This window comes from Pseudomyrmex gracilis, unplaced genomic scaffold, assembly GCF_002006095.1.
Source record: "Pseudomyrmex gracilis isolate BER0280 unplaced genomic scaffold, ASM200609v1 scaffold_2228, whole genome shotgun sequence".
Taxonomy (NCBI): Eukaryota; Metazoa; Arthropoda; class Insecta; order Hymenoptera; family Formicidae; genus Pseudomyrmex; species Pseudomyrmex gracilis.
Window position 1 is genome coordinate 1 of NW_018022812.1, and position 17904 is coordinate 17904.

The 17904-nt window shown below is 47.5% G+C and overlaps 2 protein-coding genes and 1 long non-coding RNA gene across 4 annotated transcripts; 1 reads left to right on the plus strand and 2 right to left on the minus strand.

Annotated features, from left to right (window-relative positions):
- Positions 1-419: 419 nt before the first annotated feature.
- Positions 420-1463, minus strand: LOC109862706. Of its 2 annotated transcripts, none has more exons than XR_002251194.1 (3): positions 1203-1463; positions 876-1007; positions 420-727 (listed from the first exon to the last, which is right to left on the minus strand). It is a non-coding gene; the product is annotated as an uncharacterized LOC109862706 (long non-coding RNA). The 2 variants fall into 2 exon arrangements; XR_002251195.1 differs by lacking the exon at positions 1203-1463 and adding an exon at positions 1089-1127 and having other exon boundaries at positions 421-727.
- A 1530-nt stretch (positions 1464-2993) lies between these two features.
- On the plus strand, positions 2994-3590 carry LOC109862705 (histone-lysine N-methyltransferase, H3 lysine-79 specific-like). The gene has a single exon (XM_020442821.1). It carries the CDS (start codon positions 2994-2996, stop codon positions 3588-3590), a length of 597 nt encoding a protein of 198 aa, XP_020298410.1.
- Positions 3591-11438: 7848 nt separating this feature from the next.
- Positions 11439-13625, minus strand: LOC109862707. The gene has a single exon (XM_020442822.1). It carries the CDS (start codon positions 13623-13625, stop codon positions 11439-11441), a length of 2187 nt encoding a protein of 728 aa, XP_020298411.1.
- Between the last annotated feature and the right edge of the window lie 4279 nt (positions 13626-17904).

The window sequence follows — 17904 nt, forward strand, 5'->3', positions numbered from 1 at the left end:
ATATTGATAATCAAACTCTATTTTTGTTAAGGTTTGAGACCGTAAGCGATGAAATTGTTTGTAAAAAATGCAAATATGAAGTCCTCTCCATTCTTAATAATTTAATCTCTCCACCAATCACATCATATTATCACTGTAAACACTGGTACATAATTTAGCGGAACTTTAGCAATCTTGAGTTTGTTTTGTTATAGATAAAAAGAGAAGAAGTATTTATGTATATTAGTTTCATTGCGTTCCGATATTTACTGCCAATATTGCAAATCTATAGTACATATAATGTAAAGTATAGATTTTTAGTACTGGCAGTGAATATCAAAACGCAGCCTTTGTACATATATGTGAAAAAGAAACCAACAAATACGTAGAAAACAAAAATGGAAGTTTGATTGTATCTCAATTAATTTTGTACGAGAAAATTGTATTTGAAATAGAAAATGGATAGTAAAAGCCATTTAAATGGAAATGTAAAATAGGTTTTGAAAAAATATATTTTAAATATAAAATACAAAATAGGCATTGTACATTTTGCACTTCTATTTTAAATGCATCCATTTCAAATAATGCACATCTCTGTTTATATCCTTATATTATGTTTAATTATATTATATTCTTATATCCAAATTGCTGAGCACAGAATTGCAGAAATGCACATACACCTTCCTTCGTACAATATACTATAGTGTAGCCTCGTCTTTTCTTTGACTGTAAAACCGATGCACACCAACTAAAAGATTTTGAAGAGATTATATGTAGAAATATCACTACCTTATTGAAAATAGAAATTTGCACATATTCATACATGTACATTTATGTTAAAATGTGTATATAAGCCAAATATATAAAATTATAAATGTGTGTGTGTGTGTGTGTACTTTATATATCCAATAGAATGTATATCCAAATTGCTGAGCACAGAATTGCAGAAATGCACGTAGACCTTTCTTCGTACAATACTTATAGTGTAGCCTCGTCTTTTGTTCGACTGTAAAACTGATGCACACCAACTAAAAGATTTTGAAGAGGTTATATGAAAGGTGGTTAGAAGAGGTTATATATATGAATGAGATTATAAAAATATCACTAACTTATTGAAAATAGAAATTTGCACATATTCATACATGTACTTACACATTTATGTTAAAATGTGTATATAAGCCAAATATATAAAAGTATAAATGTGTGTGTGTGTGCATATTTACTTTATATATCCAATATAATTATAAATCCAACTTGCCGAGCACAAATTGCAAAATTCACCTTTTTCACAACACAGTATAGCCTTGTTTGTGCGGGCAATAACCGTTATCTTATATCAAAACCAATAAACTATACGATTTCAATGTTTTTGTTTACAAAATTGCCAAATGTGTATAATAATAAGTTAACGGTTATTGCTCGCATAAACAAGGTCTCATTGCTGAAGCTGATACACTTCTAGACAAGGGGGAAAGACAAGCAGAGGGAAAGAATAGATTGTGCTGCCGGAGAATCACCAACACTAAACTATAATATGGAACGCGCCTTCCATTGTTCGAGCTGTCTGCGATAGAGAGCATCACAACTAGGATTTCTGTCTTTGTCTCGTCGTCGCTGATTGGTTGAATTTATACGAGTACAGTCTAAGACAAAAGAACAACGAATAGTAAAGAATGACTGCGTTCAGCAATTTGGATATATATTCTATTGGATATATAAAGTAAGTACACACACACACACACATTTATAATTTTATATATTTGGCTTATATACACATTTTAATATAAATGTGTACATGTATGAATATGTGCAAGTTTCTATTTTCAATAAGTTAGTGATATCTCTACATATAACCTCTTCAAACTCTTTTAGTTGGTGTGCATCAGTTTTATAGTCGAACACAAGACGAGGCTACACTGTATTATACGAAGAAAGCTGTATGTGCATTTCTGCAATTCTGTGCTCAGCAATTTGAATATAAGAATATAATATAATTAAACATAATATAAGGATATAAATATAATATGTATCATAAATACTTTATATATATTATAAATATTATGTATATTATAAATTTATGTATATTATAAATATGGAATATATTCTAAATAAAAAAATATTTTTAAAATTGTTTTTTTTATATTTTAACTGAAAAATCCTAACCTAACTTTGCAACCGACAGGTTTGGAGGCTGCAGCACCTGTTCCGGACACGCCAGGAGGCGATGAAAATCCTTCGCGACAAAAGGAACTGCCAACAAACAAATAAATAGACATTTAAATAATATACAGGCAAAGACTAAATCAGACATTTTTCTTTATTTTGTTTTCTTTAAGAGCGGATTTTATTTAATATATTTATTCAATATTCAGTATTAATATTTATCGGTATTTGACTTCCGTTTCCGGCAGCAAGTTAGTACGAAGTGATTGAGAGTGTAAAGATAGATTTGATAGTTGTGTGATAAGAGCAGCCAGTGTTGAGTGAGTGTGTTGTGTGTGGGTGAGTGGAGAGTAGCGAGGGGTGAGTGAGCGTTTAGGTGGAGGCGAGAGTGGAAAGGAGTGTGGAAAGGAGAGTGAAAGGGTGACGAGGGGCTAGGAGGTTAGGTTGAGAAAGGAAAAAGGCGGACCGCGGGCATAGGGTGTAGAAAGTGCAGAAGGGGTACAAGGTGTAGGGCCCTAGTGAATTTCTAGGGAGTTCTTTAAGGCGGTAAAAGCTTAAGCCTTAAGGCGGTGGAGAGGAGGAGGAATGGCAGAAGGAGGCGGTAAAGAGATGGAAAAGAAGGTTAGAGGGTTAGAGGGGTGGAGAAGGGAGAGATCGGGAAGCGAGAGCTCTGGCTCTTCATCGTTGGATATGTGGGTGAAGAAGAAGAGAGAGGGTGAGGAAGGGAAGGAGAGTGAGGAGGGATGGTTAGTGGCTAAGAACAGGAAGACGGTGAGGTCCCCGGGAGAGAAGGTTGATGGAAGGAAGAAAGGGGATACTGGAGGCAGGGGAGAAGAAGGGATTGAGGGGATATGGGAGGAACTAGAGAAAACAAGGAAGGAGAGGGTTTACATAGAAAAGGTAAAGAAAATGGAGAAGAAGCTGGAGGAGTGGAAGAGAAGGGAAGAATTATTGAGAATGGAAGAGGAAAAAATGAAGGAAAGGGTGAAGGAGCTCGAGAAAAGGAAAATGAGGGGAAGGAGGAAAAGGAAAAGAAGAAGGAAGAGAAAAAAGAGATAGAGGTAGGGAACAAGTGGGAAGGAAGATTGAGGTCGTTGGAGGAAAGTATTGAGAAGAAAGAGAAGGAAGAGAGAAGGAGGAAGAACGTAATAATAAAGAGAGTTCCAAAGGAAAAAGGTGACTGGAGGTGGGGAGTCGAGAAGCTCCTGAAGGAGATAGGAGCAGAGGTGAGGATAAATGAAATGAGGAGAATAAACACAGGGAGAGAAGAGAAAGGTGAAATGGTATGGGTAAGGTTGAAAAGGGAAGAGGACAAGAGGATAGTGTGGGATAAAAAGAAGAGATTGAAAGGGAGAAAAGTTTGGATAGAGAAAGATCTATCGTGGAAGGAGAGGGGTGATTGCAGCGGTAGAGAGGAGGAAGGGGAAAACGGCCTGGATGGTGGATGATAGGATAAAGGTAGAAGAGGTTTGGTGGAAGTGGGACAAGGAAAAAGAAACCTTCGTAAAGATTGGGAGGGGGGTGAGCAGGAGGAGCAGGAGAAAGGCGTGAGGAAAGGATGAAAATGTGAGGGTAGTATTTTGGAGTGTGGCGGGGCTCAGAAATAAAGATAAGGATTTTTGGGGGAGGTTAAAGGAATGGGACGTGGTGAGCCTATCGGAAACTTGGTTAGAACAAAAAGGATGGATGGAGATTATAAGGAAGCTGCCGAAGAATTTCAAGTGGGAGGTACAGTGGGCGAGTAGGAGAAATAGAAAGAGTAGGGCAATGCGAGGGATGTTGATGGGAGTGAGGAAGGAGCTGGAGTCAAGGGAAGAAAAGGGTTAGGAAAGTAAGTTAGGGAAAAGATAATGATGAGAAGAGTGAATATAGAGGGGAGTAGTGGAGGATTGTGAGAGTGTACATAAACAGAAGGATTGAGGAAAAATTGGAAGAGATAAGAGAGTGGATGGAGGGAAAATAAGAAAAAGTGAGGACAATAATGGGAGGGGATTTTAACGCAAGGACAGGGGAGAAAAGTGGGGAAGTGAGGAGGGAAGGAGAAGAGGAGGAGGGGAGGAGGAAATCAAAGGATAAAGTAGTGAACTCAGAGGGAAGGTTATTAATAGAGAGGATTGAGGATTTGGGGTGGGTAATATAGAATGGGGACATAAAAGGAGACGAGGAGGGAGAATGGACTTATATAGGAGGGAGAGGGGAGTCAGTGATTGACTATGTGATAAGATAGAGGAAATGGGAACGAAGGAAAAGGTGGAAAGGATAAAAATAAGAGAGTAGGTAAATTCGGATCATCACCCGGTGGGGATCTGGATTGAAGGTAGAAAAAGGGTGGGGAATGGAAAGAGGGAGGGAGAAAGAAAAAAAGGTGGAATAAAAAAAATAATCTGAACGGAAGAGGAAAAGAGAAAGTGGGTAGAGGAAATGCAGAAGGAGATGAGGGATGTAGGAAGGGAGGTGAAGGAGGAATGGGAGGATATAAAAAAAAGAATAAAAAGAGTGTTGGGGGAAAAGGAGGTGGGTAGGGTAAAGAATGGGGGAAGGAGGTGGTGGGATGAAGAGTGTAAGGAAGAAAAGAAGAGAGTAGGAAGGAGGGAATTGAGAAAGTAGAGGGAGGGGAGGGGGTGTAAGAAAGGATATAAAGAAAAGAAAAGAAGATATAGGGTGATATGTGATAGGAAAAAGGAGGAAGAGAATAGAGTATGGGAGGAGGTGGTTAAAAAAGTGGCGAAAACGGTGGGGCAGGTGTGGGAAGTGGTAAATAGGGAAAGAAGGAATAGGAGGGAAGGAGGAGAGGGGATAGAGTTAGGGGAATGGGAAAGATATTGTAAGGGGCAGTTGGGAGGGTGGACTGGAAAGTGGTAAGAGGTGAAAGGGGAATAAGGGGGGAGGGAGAGGAGGGTTTAAGAAGGGAGGAAGTAGTAAAAGCGATTGGAAAGTTGAAGGAAGGGAAGGCAGCAAGGGGGGATGGTATACCGGCAAAGGTGTGGAAGTTTGGAGGGAGAAATATGCAGAACTGGGTATGGAATGTGTGTGGGAAGATTTGGGTAGGGTAGGTAGGTGAGATTGCTGAATGGAGCGAGGAGATAGTGATACCGGTGCTAAAGAAAAGGAAGGGTAATAAGGTGGAGGATTATAGAGGGGTGATACTAGCGGGGACGCTTTATAAGGTATATGCGGAGGTACTGGCGGAGAGGTTGAGGGAGGAGGTGGAAGGGAAGAAATTGATGCCGGAGAATCAGGCGGGTTTCAGGAGGGGGAGGGGGATTATGGATAATATATACGTGGTGAATTACTTGGTGGGCAGGAATTTGAGTAGAAAGGAGGGAAGTTTAACCCTTTGCCCTCGAGGCCGTTTCCGCGCGGAGCTACCAGCAACTCGAGACGTTTCGTAGCGCTTTTCGTGGCTGCGTACTAATTTCAGATAAGAAAGTCTTATCTCCATTTGAAGGGATATCATTTTACACTTCATAAGATTATACAAANAGAGCGTAGGAACCCGCGTCGAAGGAACTAAACGTAAACAACTATCGCCGCGCATCAAGTTACCGCAGCGTACGCAGTGGTGAGCGACAGTCACCTCTCGAGTTGCGGCATAAAATCGCGTGGTGAGTGAGACTCACCTCTCGAGTGCAAAGGGTTAATAGCATTGTTTCTGGATCTGAGGGCGGCATTCGACACGGTGGACAGGGAGTTATTGTTAAGCTCGATGAGGGAAAAGGGAGTAAGGGAGGGATTAGTGAGAAGGTGTGGGGAGTTATATAGGGAGACGAGAAATAAGGTGAGAGCAGGGGGGAGTTGGGAAACGAACTTTGGACGACTAGGGGGGTGAGGCAAGGGTGTCAACTGAGCCCGTACCTATTCAACTTGTTGACGGTGGATATGGAAGATTGTCTGGTTAGGAATGGTTGGGGGAGGGTAAAGATAGGAGGTAAGAGAATTTATGTGTTAGCTTATGCGGATGACGTGGTGGTGCTAGCGGAGGAAGAAGAAGGGATGAGGAGGATGATGAGAGGGTTGGAAAAATATCTGATGAGGAAGGGTTTAGAGGTAAACGTTAAGAAGACAAAAGTAATGAGGTTTAGGAAAGGGGGGAAGGGACAAAAAGATGGAATGGTGGTGGAGGGGAGAGAGACTGGAGGAGGTGAGGGAGTTTAAATACTTGGAATACGTGTTCCAGAAGAATGGGAGGAGGGAAGCGCAGATAAAAGAAAGAGTGAGGAAAGAGGCGGCGATAATGGGTCAGATGTGGGAAATTGGGAAGAGAAGGTTCAGTGAGGATTGGAGTAGGAGGTTGTGGTTGTTCGACGCTCTGGTCTGGTCAGTGGTAAGGTATGGGGTGGAGATCTGGAGAGAGTGGGAAGTGGTAAAGAGGTTGCAGAATAGATATTTGAGATGGTTATTGGGGGTAGAGTGGAGAACTCCGGAGTATATAGTGAGGGAAGAAATGCAGAGGGATTTGTTGAGGGGAAGGGCGGGGCAAAGGGCCTGAAGGTTTGTGGAGAGATCGGAAAGAGGGGAGGGTAGCGAGATAGCAAGGCTGTGTCTAAAGGAGATTAGGAATAGGGAGGAAAGAAGGAAGGGGGTGTCTAAGTGGGAGAGGGATAGGATAAAGTACTATGAAGAGAGAGGAGTAAAGTTAACGCGAAGTTGAGAGAAAGAGAGGAAGCAGGGGAATGGAGAGCTCGGTTGCTGATAGAAAAGGAGAGGAGGATGCAAAGAGAGGAGAGGTGGAGAAAAATTGAGAGCTCGAGGTATAATAAGTGGTACGGGAGGATTAAGAAGAATGGAGTGCCGGGGTATTTAAAAAAGCAATGGGGGGAGACCAAGTGTCAGAGGGTGGCGAGATTTAGATTGGGAAACGAGATGAAGAAAGGAAGGTACTAGAAAGGGGAGAGTTAAAGAATGTGTAGGATGTGTGGGTTGGTAGAGGAAGGTTGGAGGCACGTGTGGGAAGATTGTGGGGCATGGGGGGCGGAAGGAAATTGGGAAGATATGATTGAGGTGGTCTTGGGGAAGGAGGGTGAGGGAGACAGGTAGTTAAGGAGGCTGGAAGAATATAAGGGAAGGAAACAGTTGACAGGGCTGAGGGATGGGGAGGACTGATTGGATAGGGAGGAGTGGGGGTTAAATGAGGAGAATAGGAATGGATGTTTGGAATAATGTGACTGTGGAATTGTATAAGTGCGAAAGAAGGATGTCTGAGAATACATGGCTGTGTAGGATTAGTGTTGACTGCCGGAAGGGGAAGTCCAAATAGCGTAGAGTAGGGTTGCGAGTGTGTGTGGGTGTTATAATATAAATAAGTTAGTTGTAAGTTAGTTGTAAGGATAGTGTAAGATTTTTATTTGTATATGGATTTTTGAAACCCTAAGGGGAATCAATAAAGGTATCTAATCTAATCTAATCTATTTATCGGTATTTACTCATATGTATTAATCGTATTCATGTTATTATTATAAGTGAAATCTCTCTCTCTCTCTCTCTCTCCGGGGTGCATAATGCCCATAACTTATTGATCAGATCAAATGGAGTTTATTTTATTTTTTTAGAGAGGCTTAGAGAGACCGGGTTTCTCCACCAAACTGACATTTAAAAGTTGTCAACGACACTTGTTAAAGTTAACATGCATAATTATTGGCAAAACTCCAGAAATCGGTTTAGCTTAACTTTATGGGTAATCTGGATAAGTTTCGGCAATAATGGGAAAGTTAGTATTGGGCTAGGTACTTACCTGTTAGCACTAACCTAAGCCAGAATCGGATATCTGCGTTAATTGACTATTCACTTGAAGGGAAATCAACCTGCAAAATAAGAGCAATAATTAGAATTAAGAAGTTGTCATACTTACCTTTTTTTTTTTACTTGGGGAAATGCCCGCCCACTCCCTGACTCCCGGGGGAGAGCCAGGGTAGTGTGGGACTTGAACCCACTAAAACCCCAAGGTGGTTCTCCAGCACGCATAGAGGGAAGGCCTGGAAAGCCTAAGAGGCTATTACTTCCCGACCTTCTCTCCTGTGCACCCGCGGCAAATAGCCGCAACCTTCCACTAAAGAAAGGAGGTGGGACCACCACATCTCCTCACCACTTCCCGTGGAAACCGCGTGCAATGGCCGAGCGGAGCCCCCGCTTCTCCCTTCCTGCGGTTTCCACTTGCTGGTCTACCGGGTGTGACCCTCGTAGTACCAAAGGACGCCCCCGGAAGATGAGCGTAAAGAACTCCCTTACTCTTCGGAGGAGGGAGATTGTTGTCTCCTTCTCCGAACGCCCCGTGTTGGCTGGCCTTGTCGGGCCCTTTCAACATCCTCTTTGATCGACATGACGGACATGGAGAACTTCTCCACTGCCCGCCATGCGCCTCGATCTTGGAGCATTTGTTCCACAACAACTGGGAGGGACAAGTCTTGCCCTACGGCAGCTCTAAGAGCAGCCCTTTCCTCGTCCCATCTGGGACACTCGGCCAGCGTGTGCTGGACCGTGTCTACAGTTCCCCCACAGTGTTCACACANCGGGGAGTTGACCCTCCTGATCNTGAACAGATAAGATCCAAACACTCCGTGCCCCGTCATTATCTGTGTCAGGTGGAAGNACAACTGCCCGTGTGGCCTCTCGAGCCATTGGTCCAGCACANGCCGCACTGCNTNCANNACCCTNTTGCCCCATACNGACCGTTCTAGGCGCTCCTTCCAGCGCCTGATNATTTCCCGCCGTGCGTGCAGGCGGAGCTCGTTCTCCGCATCGGGCGGAACTTNAGCTCCTNGCCTCCTAAGTTCTCGGACTCCCCGGAACACTTCTGCCTGCTGCCAGGCCAGCAGCTCNGCCGGGGGAACTCGGGCCAGGACTCGTGCCGCCTCGAGCGATACCGTCCGATACGCCCTTATCACACGTGTGGCCGCCATCTTTTGTACCCCCGCAAAGGGGGTAACAACCCGGCCCCTCAACTCGTCGTGCCACACGGGTGCGCCATACATAAGTACGGAGTGCACGACGGCTGAGTAAAGCCTCCGCACGTGTTCTCGGGGTCCATCGAGGTTAGGGAGCAGCCTCCCCAGTGTTGCCGCAACTCTCCGGGCCTTCTCGGCGGCGTACTTAAAGTGGGCCTCAAAGAACCACCTCCCGTCCAGCATCAAGCCCAGGTACTTGATGCTGGGTTGCGTTACCACGTGGACACCCTCCACCGCAACTTCCACGGGACCGCCCGTTCTTCCCGGGGGGCGAAACACCAAGGCCTCCGTCTTTTGGGCAGCCAGTTCCAGGCCCGGCGTCGCTATATGCCGCGACACTCTAGCAACGGACTCACTGGCACGGAGCGCAGCCTTTCTTCCGTCCCTGCCTGCTGCCAACACCAGAGTGTCGTCGGCATAACAGACGACGCTGCACAGCGGCGGCAGCTCGACACCCAGAACGGCGTCGTAGCCGACATCCCACAGCAAGGGCCCCAAGACAGACCCCTGAGGTACCCCGCAGGTAACCTTGTGGGACCTTAACTTCCCCTCTCGGCACGGGTACATCACGTACCTGTCCGAAAAGTAATCGTCCAGGACGGCCTGCAAGTAAGTTGGAAAGTTCCAACCCCGCAGAGCCGCCCGGATGGCCGGCCACGACAAGGTGGTGAACGCGTTCCGGATGTCGAGGCTGACCGCAACGCATGTTCTACTCCGCGAAGTGTGGCCCCCGACGATCTCCCGTACGCGCAGCACTGCGTCGCACGTGGAGAGCGCCGGTCGGAAGCCGAATTGCCTGGGCGACAGCCCACCTCCCTCCTCGAACCAGGCTTCCAGCCTGCCCGCCAGGACCCGCTCGAAGAGCTTGCCCACCTCATCCAGAAGACACAACGGTCTGAACGACGAGGGGGCGCCCCCCGGGCGAGGTGTCTTGGGGATCAACACCAAGCGCGCTTGTTTCCACGCGCGCGGGAAGACTCCCTTTTGCAAGCACCGGGTAAAGCAGCGCGCCAAGCGCTGTGGTACTAGTCCGGCCACTCGGGCCCACACGGCGCACGTCAGGCCATCCATTCCGGGGGCTGTTTTACGTCCGGCAATGCGGCGCACCACGCCACGGAGTTCCTCCACAGTAACCTCGAACTCCGGCTGCCACAAGAGGACTAATCCTTGTGCAGGAGCACCCTGCTCCTCACGACTTGGAAACAGAGTTTCCACCACTTGACGCGCTCTGTTCACTTCCAGCGTCTCCGTTATCGCCGGGCCCGTCGGGCGTAGGCGGTTGAGGACAATCCGATACGGCCTGCCCCACGGGTCGTCGTTCAAGGTCTGCGTGAGTTCGTCCCACGCAGATCTTTTTGCCGCGATGATCGCGCGGCGAAGATTGCGCTGCGCACGGCGGAACCTTAGCCGAGCGGCCTCCACCTTCTCCAAAGCGTGCCTACGCCGCACCCTTGCTCTTGTGTATCTCCGCCGGCAAGCAATGCACTCTTTACGGAGGGCGGCTATGTCTGCCGACCACCAGTACATTTGCCGACGGAGAACGCACTTCCCGACTCTCGGCATTGCCAGGTTGCACGCATCAACCGCTGTGCGGGTGATCCACTCAGCCTCTTCCTCGGCTGACCACCCTGTCTCCACAGGGTTGCTTCATGCAGCACCTAGAACCGCTGCCTCAAAGAGGTCATGGTCCCAGTCCTCCTTGCGCCAGCGAGGAAAGCGAGGCTCTCCGCGATCAGCGACGCCGCGCTGGCGGCGGACTGTCAGCGCGACGTACCTATGATCTGAGAGGGACTCCTCGTCCTCCCAGACCCCCCACCTGGTAACGAGTGGGACCGCCGCTACCGACCCCCACGACAAGTCGACGACCGAACAACCCTGTGGGCAGACGCAGGTCCACGTAGAGCCCACGTTAAGAATATGGACTCCCGCGTTTCCGCAGCCCACAACTCAACCGCCTTTCCTCTCGCATTCAACGAGAGTGAACCCCACTGGGTGGACCACGCATTAAAATCTCCTAGGACCAGATACGTTCTACCGCCAACACGCCGAATGCTATCTCGGAGTGAGTCCAAGGACTCTTCCAGTTCTTCTCTGCTGCGGTTGAGGAAAAAATAACGGCTGAAGACTGTAAGTTTGCTCAAGCGCACAGCCACGAAGCCACGGCCACGGTCTAAAACTGCGGACACAGTGCGGCTGGCCTGGGAANACCAGACAACCGCAGCTACTCCGTCCAGGTCGCTGGCCCACCCGGAGAACTGTGGAACCCAGTAGGGCTCGGAAACCGCGGCCAGCGCGATCTGCTTTTCGCGCATTACTTGCCGGAGCAAGTCCTGCGCTGGACCGCAATAATTTAAATTAATTTGGAGGATCTGTTCCATCTTCCTCTGTTACCTCCATCTGCTCCTCGGTCCTTCGCTCCAAGAGTTTCTTAACGCCGTTCCGGCCCTTTGTCCTTGAGGGACAGGCCGCGCTGCCCGTTCTGTGCCCAGACAAAAGGTTCCGGAATGCGCACAAAACACAATGAGCCTTCTCTTTACACTCACGGGCGACGTGACTGTTTTCACCGCAGCGATANCACATCTTGCTGCGGTCGACGTCATTGCGACAAGCTGCCCGGACGTGCCCGAACTCCANGCACTTAAAACACTGGAGTGGTCGCGCAGAAAGAAGGACGGCGCAAGCCGAGGACCACCCTACTTTTAGCCGGCCTTTTTCCGCAATTTTGTCCGCGACCTCAGCCGGGCAGCGGAGCCAGGCTACGCCCATGCGATNACGGCCCTCCTTAATGGGGCCCATTGTGACGTCTTCGGCGCGACAGGGGCCGANCTCGCCCGAGGACAATACCGCCACTACATCTTTTGCCTCAACGGATTCGTCGAGACCCGTGAGGCGAATTTCGCCCTTGCGTACCGGCCGGGTGACCGTGGCCTTTCCTTGTAAAACCGGGGTCAGTGCAGCCATCAGTTGGTCCGCCTTCTCGTCTCCACCTGGGCCCGGTATTTCAACGAGGATACCCCCGCCGACATCACGANGAATGCGAGTGTCGTTAATCCCCATTTCCTGAAGGGGAACCGCCGCCCGCGCAGTGCGGATAATGTCTGCATACGGTGTCGGTTGCTCTTGTCCCGGGGGACGCCGAATTGCAACCGTAGCCACGTGCCGAGGTTTGCGCTTCTTGCGCCTAACTCCGCCTAAGGGTTGGCTGGCAGGCCCTAGCTGGGGAGAGTGCCCGTCACCCTGTTGTTGCCTCCGGGCAAGGTTCTGCTGAACAGCAGTGGGACCTTCCGGTCGAGCGACTGCGGATGTGAACTTGGGGCCACGCCGCTTTTGCTTGGTGACTTCCACCCACGTCTCTGTCGAGGGCTGCTGGCTGGCCACCGGTTGGGTATTTCGACAGACCGGCTGCGCAGTCTTCTGTCTGCCGTCTTGAGCGGCGCTCACGTTACCCGAAAGCGCGCCGTTAACTAGCTCAACGACGCGCTCCTCCGTTTTTCTCCTGCTCTTGCGGAGCAGCTCTATGACCTCGCGTTTGATAACGGAGGCCATGTCCTCCTCACCGGCAAAAGCCGGCTTTGGGGATCCACCTCCAGGGGTTTCTTTAAGGACCCGCTTTCGGCCTCCCACCGAAGGAAGATTCACGGGTGGGGCCACCACCTTGACCATGGGACCAGCGCCCGCTGGAACAGACTGCACAGACGTTACCACAGGGATAAACGCCTGTACAGCTACGTCACATCCTTGCCGCGCTGGGGCTCTTTCTTCGATCTCTTTTACTCTCCTCTTCAGCCCCAGGATTTCGGCTTGTAGTGCACCATTCGACAGGCGAAGTTGGTGCACTTCTCTTTCAGCGGCAGCAGCACGGTCGTACAAATGTTGTGCGTTATCCCGCATCTCAACACGTGCAGCCAGGGCCCTTGTCTCCTTTTGGAGTTTGATAAAGGACCGCTTCATTTGGCCCGAAATCGAGCCTTTTAGCCGCTTAGACTTTTTCCTCAGTCCATTCACATACGTGAGGCGACTGAAGATTACTTCCAACAACGTGGGAAGCGACGCGACTTCGGTGTCCACGTCTGGCCCCGGATCGATGTCTGACTCGGGCGCGGAAGTCGCATATTCGTCAGAATGACTGACGGTAGTGACGCAACTTCTTTTGGCCGCTCTTTGCCTCTCCCGGGCGGCGCCCTTTGCCCCTTTCCGCGTTAGAGCACTATTCTTAAAGAACGAGCGGGTTGTTTTTTGCCGCTGCGTCAAGGACAGCTGCTCGCTCTCCACCTGAGACTCTTCGTCCGAAGACTGGATTTCTAGAGTGGCAATCACTCTCTCCTCCGGGATCCTGCTCGGACCAGGACCCGCCATATCCACGTCCTCTATAGCTTCAACAGTAGCACTAGGGACTGCTCCGCCTGCTTGGCACGAAGCAGCCAACCCCTCGTTTGATGACGACCGGACGGGGGCAGGGCCAGGACCCCCGAACTGCCGGGACCTGGGTGTCCGTTCACCCTGGTCCGGTAACATTTCTTCCTCTGTATTTGTCATCTCCATGGTGGATGGGGTGGTTTAATTTCGGAGTGTCCTTCTCCTAGAACGATTCCCGGCCAAGGGTAACGAGCTCGTCCTGCCCGGGTTTGGAGTCAGAGTTTTTCTTCCCCTAGTCCAGTGGCCGACCCGAAAGCGTCTCTCGGAGCTGGACACCCCGGATTTTTAGTCAGGGTTTAGTCCCCTAGTCCGATTGCACCGTGGCTGACGGGGTCGGACGTCCCCGGATTTGAAGTCAGGGTTTTCTCCCCTATCCCAGATGCCCCCGCATAAGGGGCTAAGCAGGGCTGAGAACCCCCGGTTTTTGTTCGAGGTTTTCCTTCCTCTATTTCCTCTCTTAGTTTAGGAGCTCCCCGAGGGCCTTCCTGGCATGGGTGACCCTGCCAGGGAATCCTAAGATTCCCCGCCAGTATAGCCCCTCGGATCTGCGCTTCCCTAAGCCCGGGCACCACGACAAGGTGGGGGAAAGTCGCCCGGATACTTACCTTGGGCCGAGGAGACTAACTCCGTCCATCCGAGTTAATTCTCATCTCCTCCGAGTTAGTCTGGCAGCTACCTGAAACAGAAAAAAGAAAGTTAGTTAAAAAATAAAAGTTATAAGTTAAAGTTGCGAATTATTGCTGAAACTTACCCAGATCGTAGATCATCGGTAGTTGAATCCGTACGGTGAGTTTAATCAATAATTACAAGTGTTACACATAAAACGTTGTTTGTGGGTATCACTACTGATTCGCTTGAGTAACGCAGCTATCGGCGAGATTCGGCCTAGCGAGAAATCTTGTGATGGTAAGTAGGTGATGGAAGTAATTTCCATAGTTGCCGGGCAGATCCAAGCGTGGTCCAGTGCGAGACCGGTTAACGGACTAGCCCGAGATAAAAAAATTTTAAAAAGTCTAATTATCTGTAGGATTGCGTGTATTGTAAAGATTTTGTATGAGAAACAATTGGGCAAAATATTTCCCATAATTCATTTAGACGTTTCGCGTGCTTACGTTCAGTGCGATGTGTCGCCAAAAGATCGACCTGAAGTAAAGAAGGTTTGCGTTGGCAATTATTGACAATGCTTGGTGTACGCGCTACTCTTCTTTAGACTAGGCGTATAAATGAGTTTTGTCAATATTTATGTGTTAGTACTAACTTTGTTAGGCGTTGCCAATTATTGGCGCAACTTAGTGTGCGTGCTACTCTTCTTCAGATTAGGCGCTGGAGCGAGTTTCATCAATAATTGGACGTTAGTGTTAGTTACGGTTTGCGTTGGTAATTATTGTTAAGACTTTGCATACGTACTGTTCTTTTTTAGATTGGGCGTCCAGGCGAGTTTTATCAATAATTGGAAGTTAGGGTCTAACCCTGTCAGTATTCGTCGGAGACTAACACTCACTGAAAAAATAATTATTGTTAATACTCTGCGAGCGTGCTTGGCTGTGTTAGTTAAAACGTTATACTGCGGGTTTCGCAAATAATTATTAAGGCGTACTTACCTTAGATCCGGTAGGTCCTCAGGAATTAGCAGCACCTGTAAAAGAAAAACGTGATTAGAATTATGCGTGGTATTTAGAGGTTTGAAAGAGTTTTGATGGGAAAGGCTCCGCACTAAATATTTTCAGTAATTGATGTGTTGATAAGTTTTGGTATTTACTTACCTGGGATCCTTCTCCATCGATGACTCAGTCTGAAATAAAGATAGGAATTGTGAATTATTGGCGAGACTTCGGGAATGAACTTCTCGAGTGCTGATGAGACTTTGCTGATAAGAAGTTTCAATAATTGAAGTTTTCAAGATTATGTTAACTTTGTGTAAAATTATCAATTATGGGTGAAACTTTGTCAGTAGACATGGTTTAGATCAAAGAACAGTTCAGCAAAGTTTCATCAATAATTCGGTAGGCTTATTCTTGAAACGAGTTGCGCATGCGCGAACACCTGGAAGGGAAAGCGAGCTTTTTTGCCGGGGTCGAGCGCGCTGGAAAGTAGTCGTAAATGCGCCACCGATAGGATCGGGTGTGTAAACATGCATTTTGCTCAGAGTGGGAATCGCGCTTCCGAGTGAATCGGATGCTTTGCAAACGAGCACCACTCAGGTATTCAAGCATACGAGCGTTCCAAGAAATCGGACGCGTTGACTATTGTAGCGCTCAATTAGTAAGTGATACACGAGTTCCGCGACCGCGAACAACAACAACGTGTTATCCGTTTATTTTTGTAACACACAAAAATTGTTATCATAACAAGTGTTTAATAAACATTATTCGTGAAAGTTCACGTTAATTAAGTGTCTTCGTTAGACCACGTACTTACGTCCGTGGTACATCTCGACGGTGGCATACCACTATTCTTGTTCTTTCCCGTTGGCAACTGGTACCAAGGTCTTCCAGGAGAGTCCAGAGGCTACCAGAGGGTCGGATGAACGCCAGTACGGTGAGTCCGTTCCCGTGATGTGTAGACACACGGGATTAATACCTTCTTGCTTGAAAGGTAAAAGCAAGTGGCGACCGATAAACTTGTGTGGGTTAGTTTAACCGTCCGGTCACAACCTAACCTAACCTAACCTAAAAGCAGGATTTAGTACTGATCAAGACTTGTGTGTTTGCATGATGCCGGCATTTTGAAGTGCATTCTGCTTACACAAAGCTCGCATAGTGTTGAGCATAACGTGTCGTCGCGATACTTGTCAGATGGACCTGTATTTAGCAGTCACAGAGACAGTACGCCATGGAAAGCATGCTTGCATAATGCCGGCACGTTGCCATCATTTTGTTTGCTGGGAAGAAAATTGAATAGAAGAGTAGTTACATTATTGACACGATGTAGTTGCAACCAACCAATTGCTACTATTTGGTTCGCATGGCGCTCGCTGGCGCTATGAGCAACCGCCCCACTTGCCTTCCGATTCCCGCGCCTACTCCGCGAATTTTTGACGTCGTCTGTACATGGCTGTTTGCCTGTGTGCGTATCCCCTACACTTGCTGTTGCGTGCTTACTGAGTCCATGGCTGCGTTTTGAGCATAGAGCTTATACTAATGGAGAGGCCATGCCTATATGCTAACCATAGAGAGGGCCGCGCGAGGAGCAACAGAGAGATAGATATATTTTGTCTCAACTGTGGCTCCCCCACTCCGTGTTCTCTGTTATTCTCTTCTATAAGAAGTGCCCACAATTGAAACAGAAAAATATATCTCTCTTTGTCGATCCTCCTTGCGCTCCTATGGCCTCTCCATGAGTATAAGCTCTATGGTTTTGAGTTAGGGCTTCCGCACAAACTCTTTCTTAACGCGTTACGTTACGTTAAGTACTAGTTTGTGCGTTGAATAAAGTTCAAGTTTACATACAAATCTAAGTTTATGACTAGTAATTAACGTTACGTTACGTTAAATATTAGTTTGTGCGTTGAATGACGTTCAAGTTTACGTACAAATCTAAGTTCATAGCCAACTTAACGTAACGTAACACGTTAAGAAAGAGTTTGTGCGGAGGCCCTTATGCATGAAGCGCAGACTGCATAGAAAATTGTTCCGATTTAAACAATGCGAGCATTGAAAAGCGCTTTGAGAATTCCCTAGATTGTACTAACCGTACTGAATTCTTGGCATTCCTCTCAGCGCATTGACTGCTTCTACTCTGATTTGAGGCAGTTGATGCGTTTGACGCGTTTATGCAGGGTGCTTTCCAGCTACACAGCGCGTCAAAAATTTGCGAAGTAGGTGCGGAGATCTAGGGGCAAAAAAGGCGGTTTTTCTTAGGGATAAATAACGCGACACAGTTGTGGATAAATGATTGCTAGTTAGCTGTTACAGTGCTCGTTGGTGCTATTTATTCCTAAGAGAAACCGCTTCTTTTGCTTCTAGACCACAGACTTCTATATACTACACTAGACCGCTAGCTCGCGTGATCTCAGCGTAGATAATGGCTACAAAATCTATGTACAATGGAGGTACTGTGGAATGCGAATTTCATTGGTTGATTTTGACGATAAGGAGAGTTCATCCAATCATTACCTATATACTTATGTACGTGCGCGACGATGCATGCGCAGATAGCAATTCAGCAGTTCAGCATAGTGAAGGTTTTATGGCGGTTGACGGCATAAAGCACACATTAAAAGAAACGAGAACCAATATACCAAAATATTGTTCAACAATATAATTGTTTGATTTATACTCCGTGAAATTGTTAAATAATATATGTAGAAAGGGCCGATACGGAGTGAAATACTAGGTGTTGATGTATAAATGATAATCTTTATTTAAAAATGCCAAACGTTTCGACTCTTGGTTTGAGTCATCTT

Excerpts from the sequence above, each read along its gene's own strand:
- LOC109862705 (XM_020442821.1), top strand. The coding sequence starts at position 2,994 with ATGGGAGGAACTAGAGAAAACAAGGAAGGAGAGGGTTTACATAGAAAA.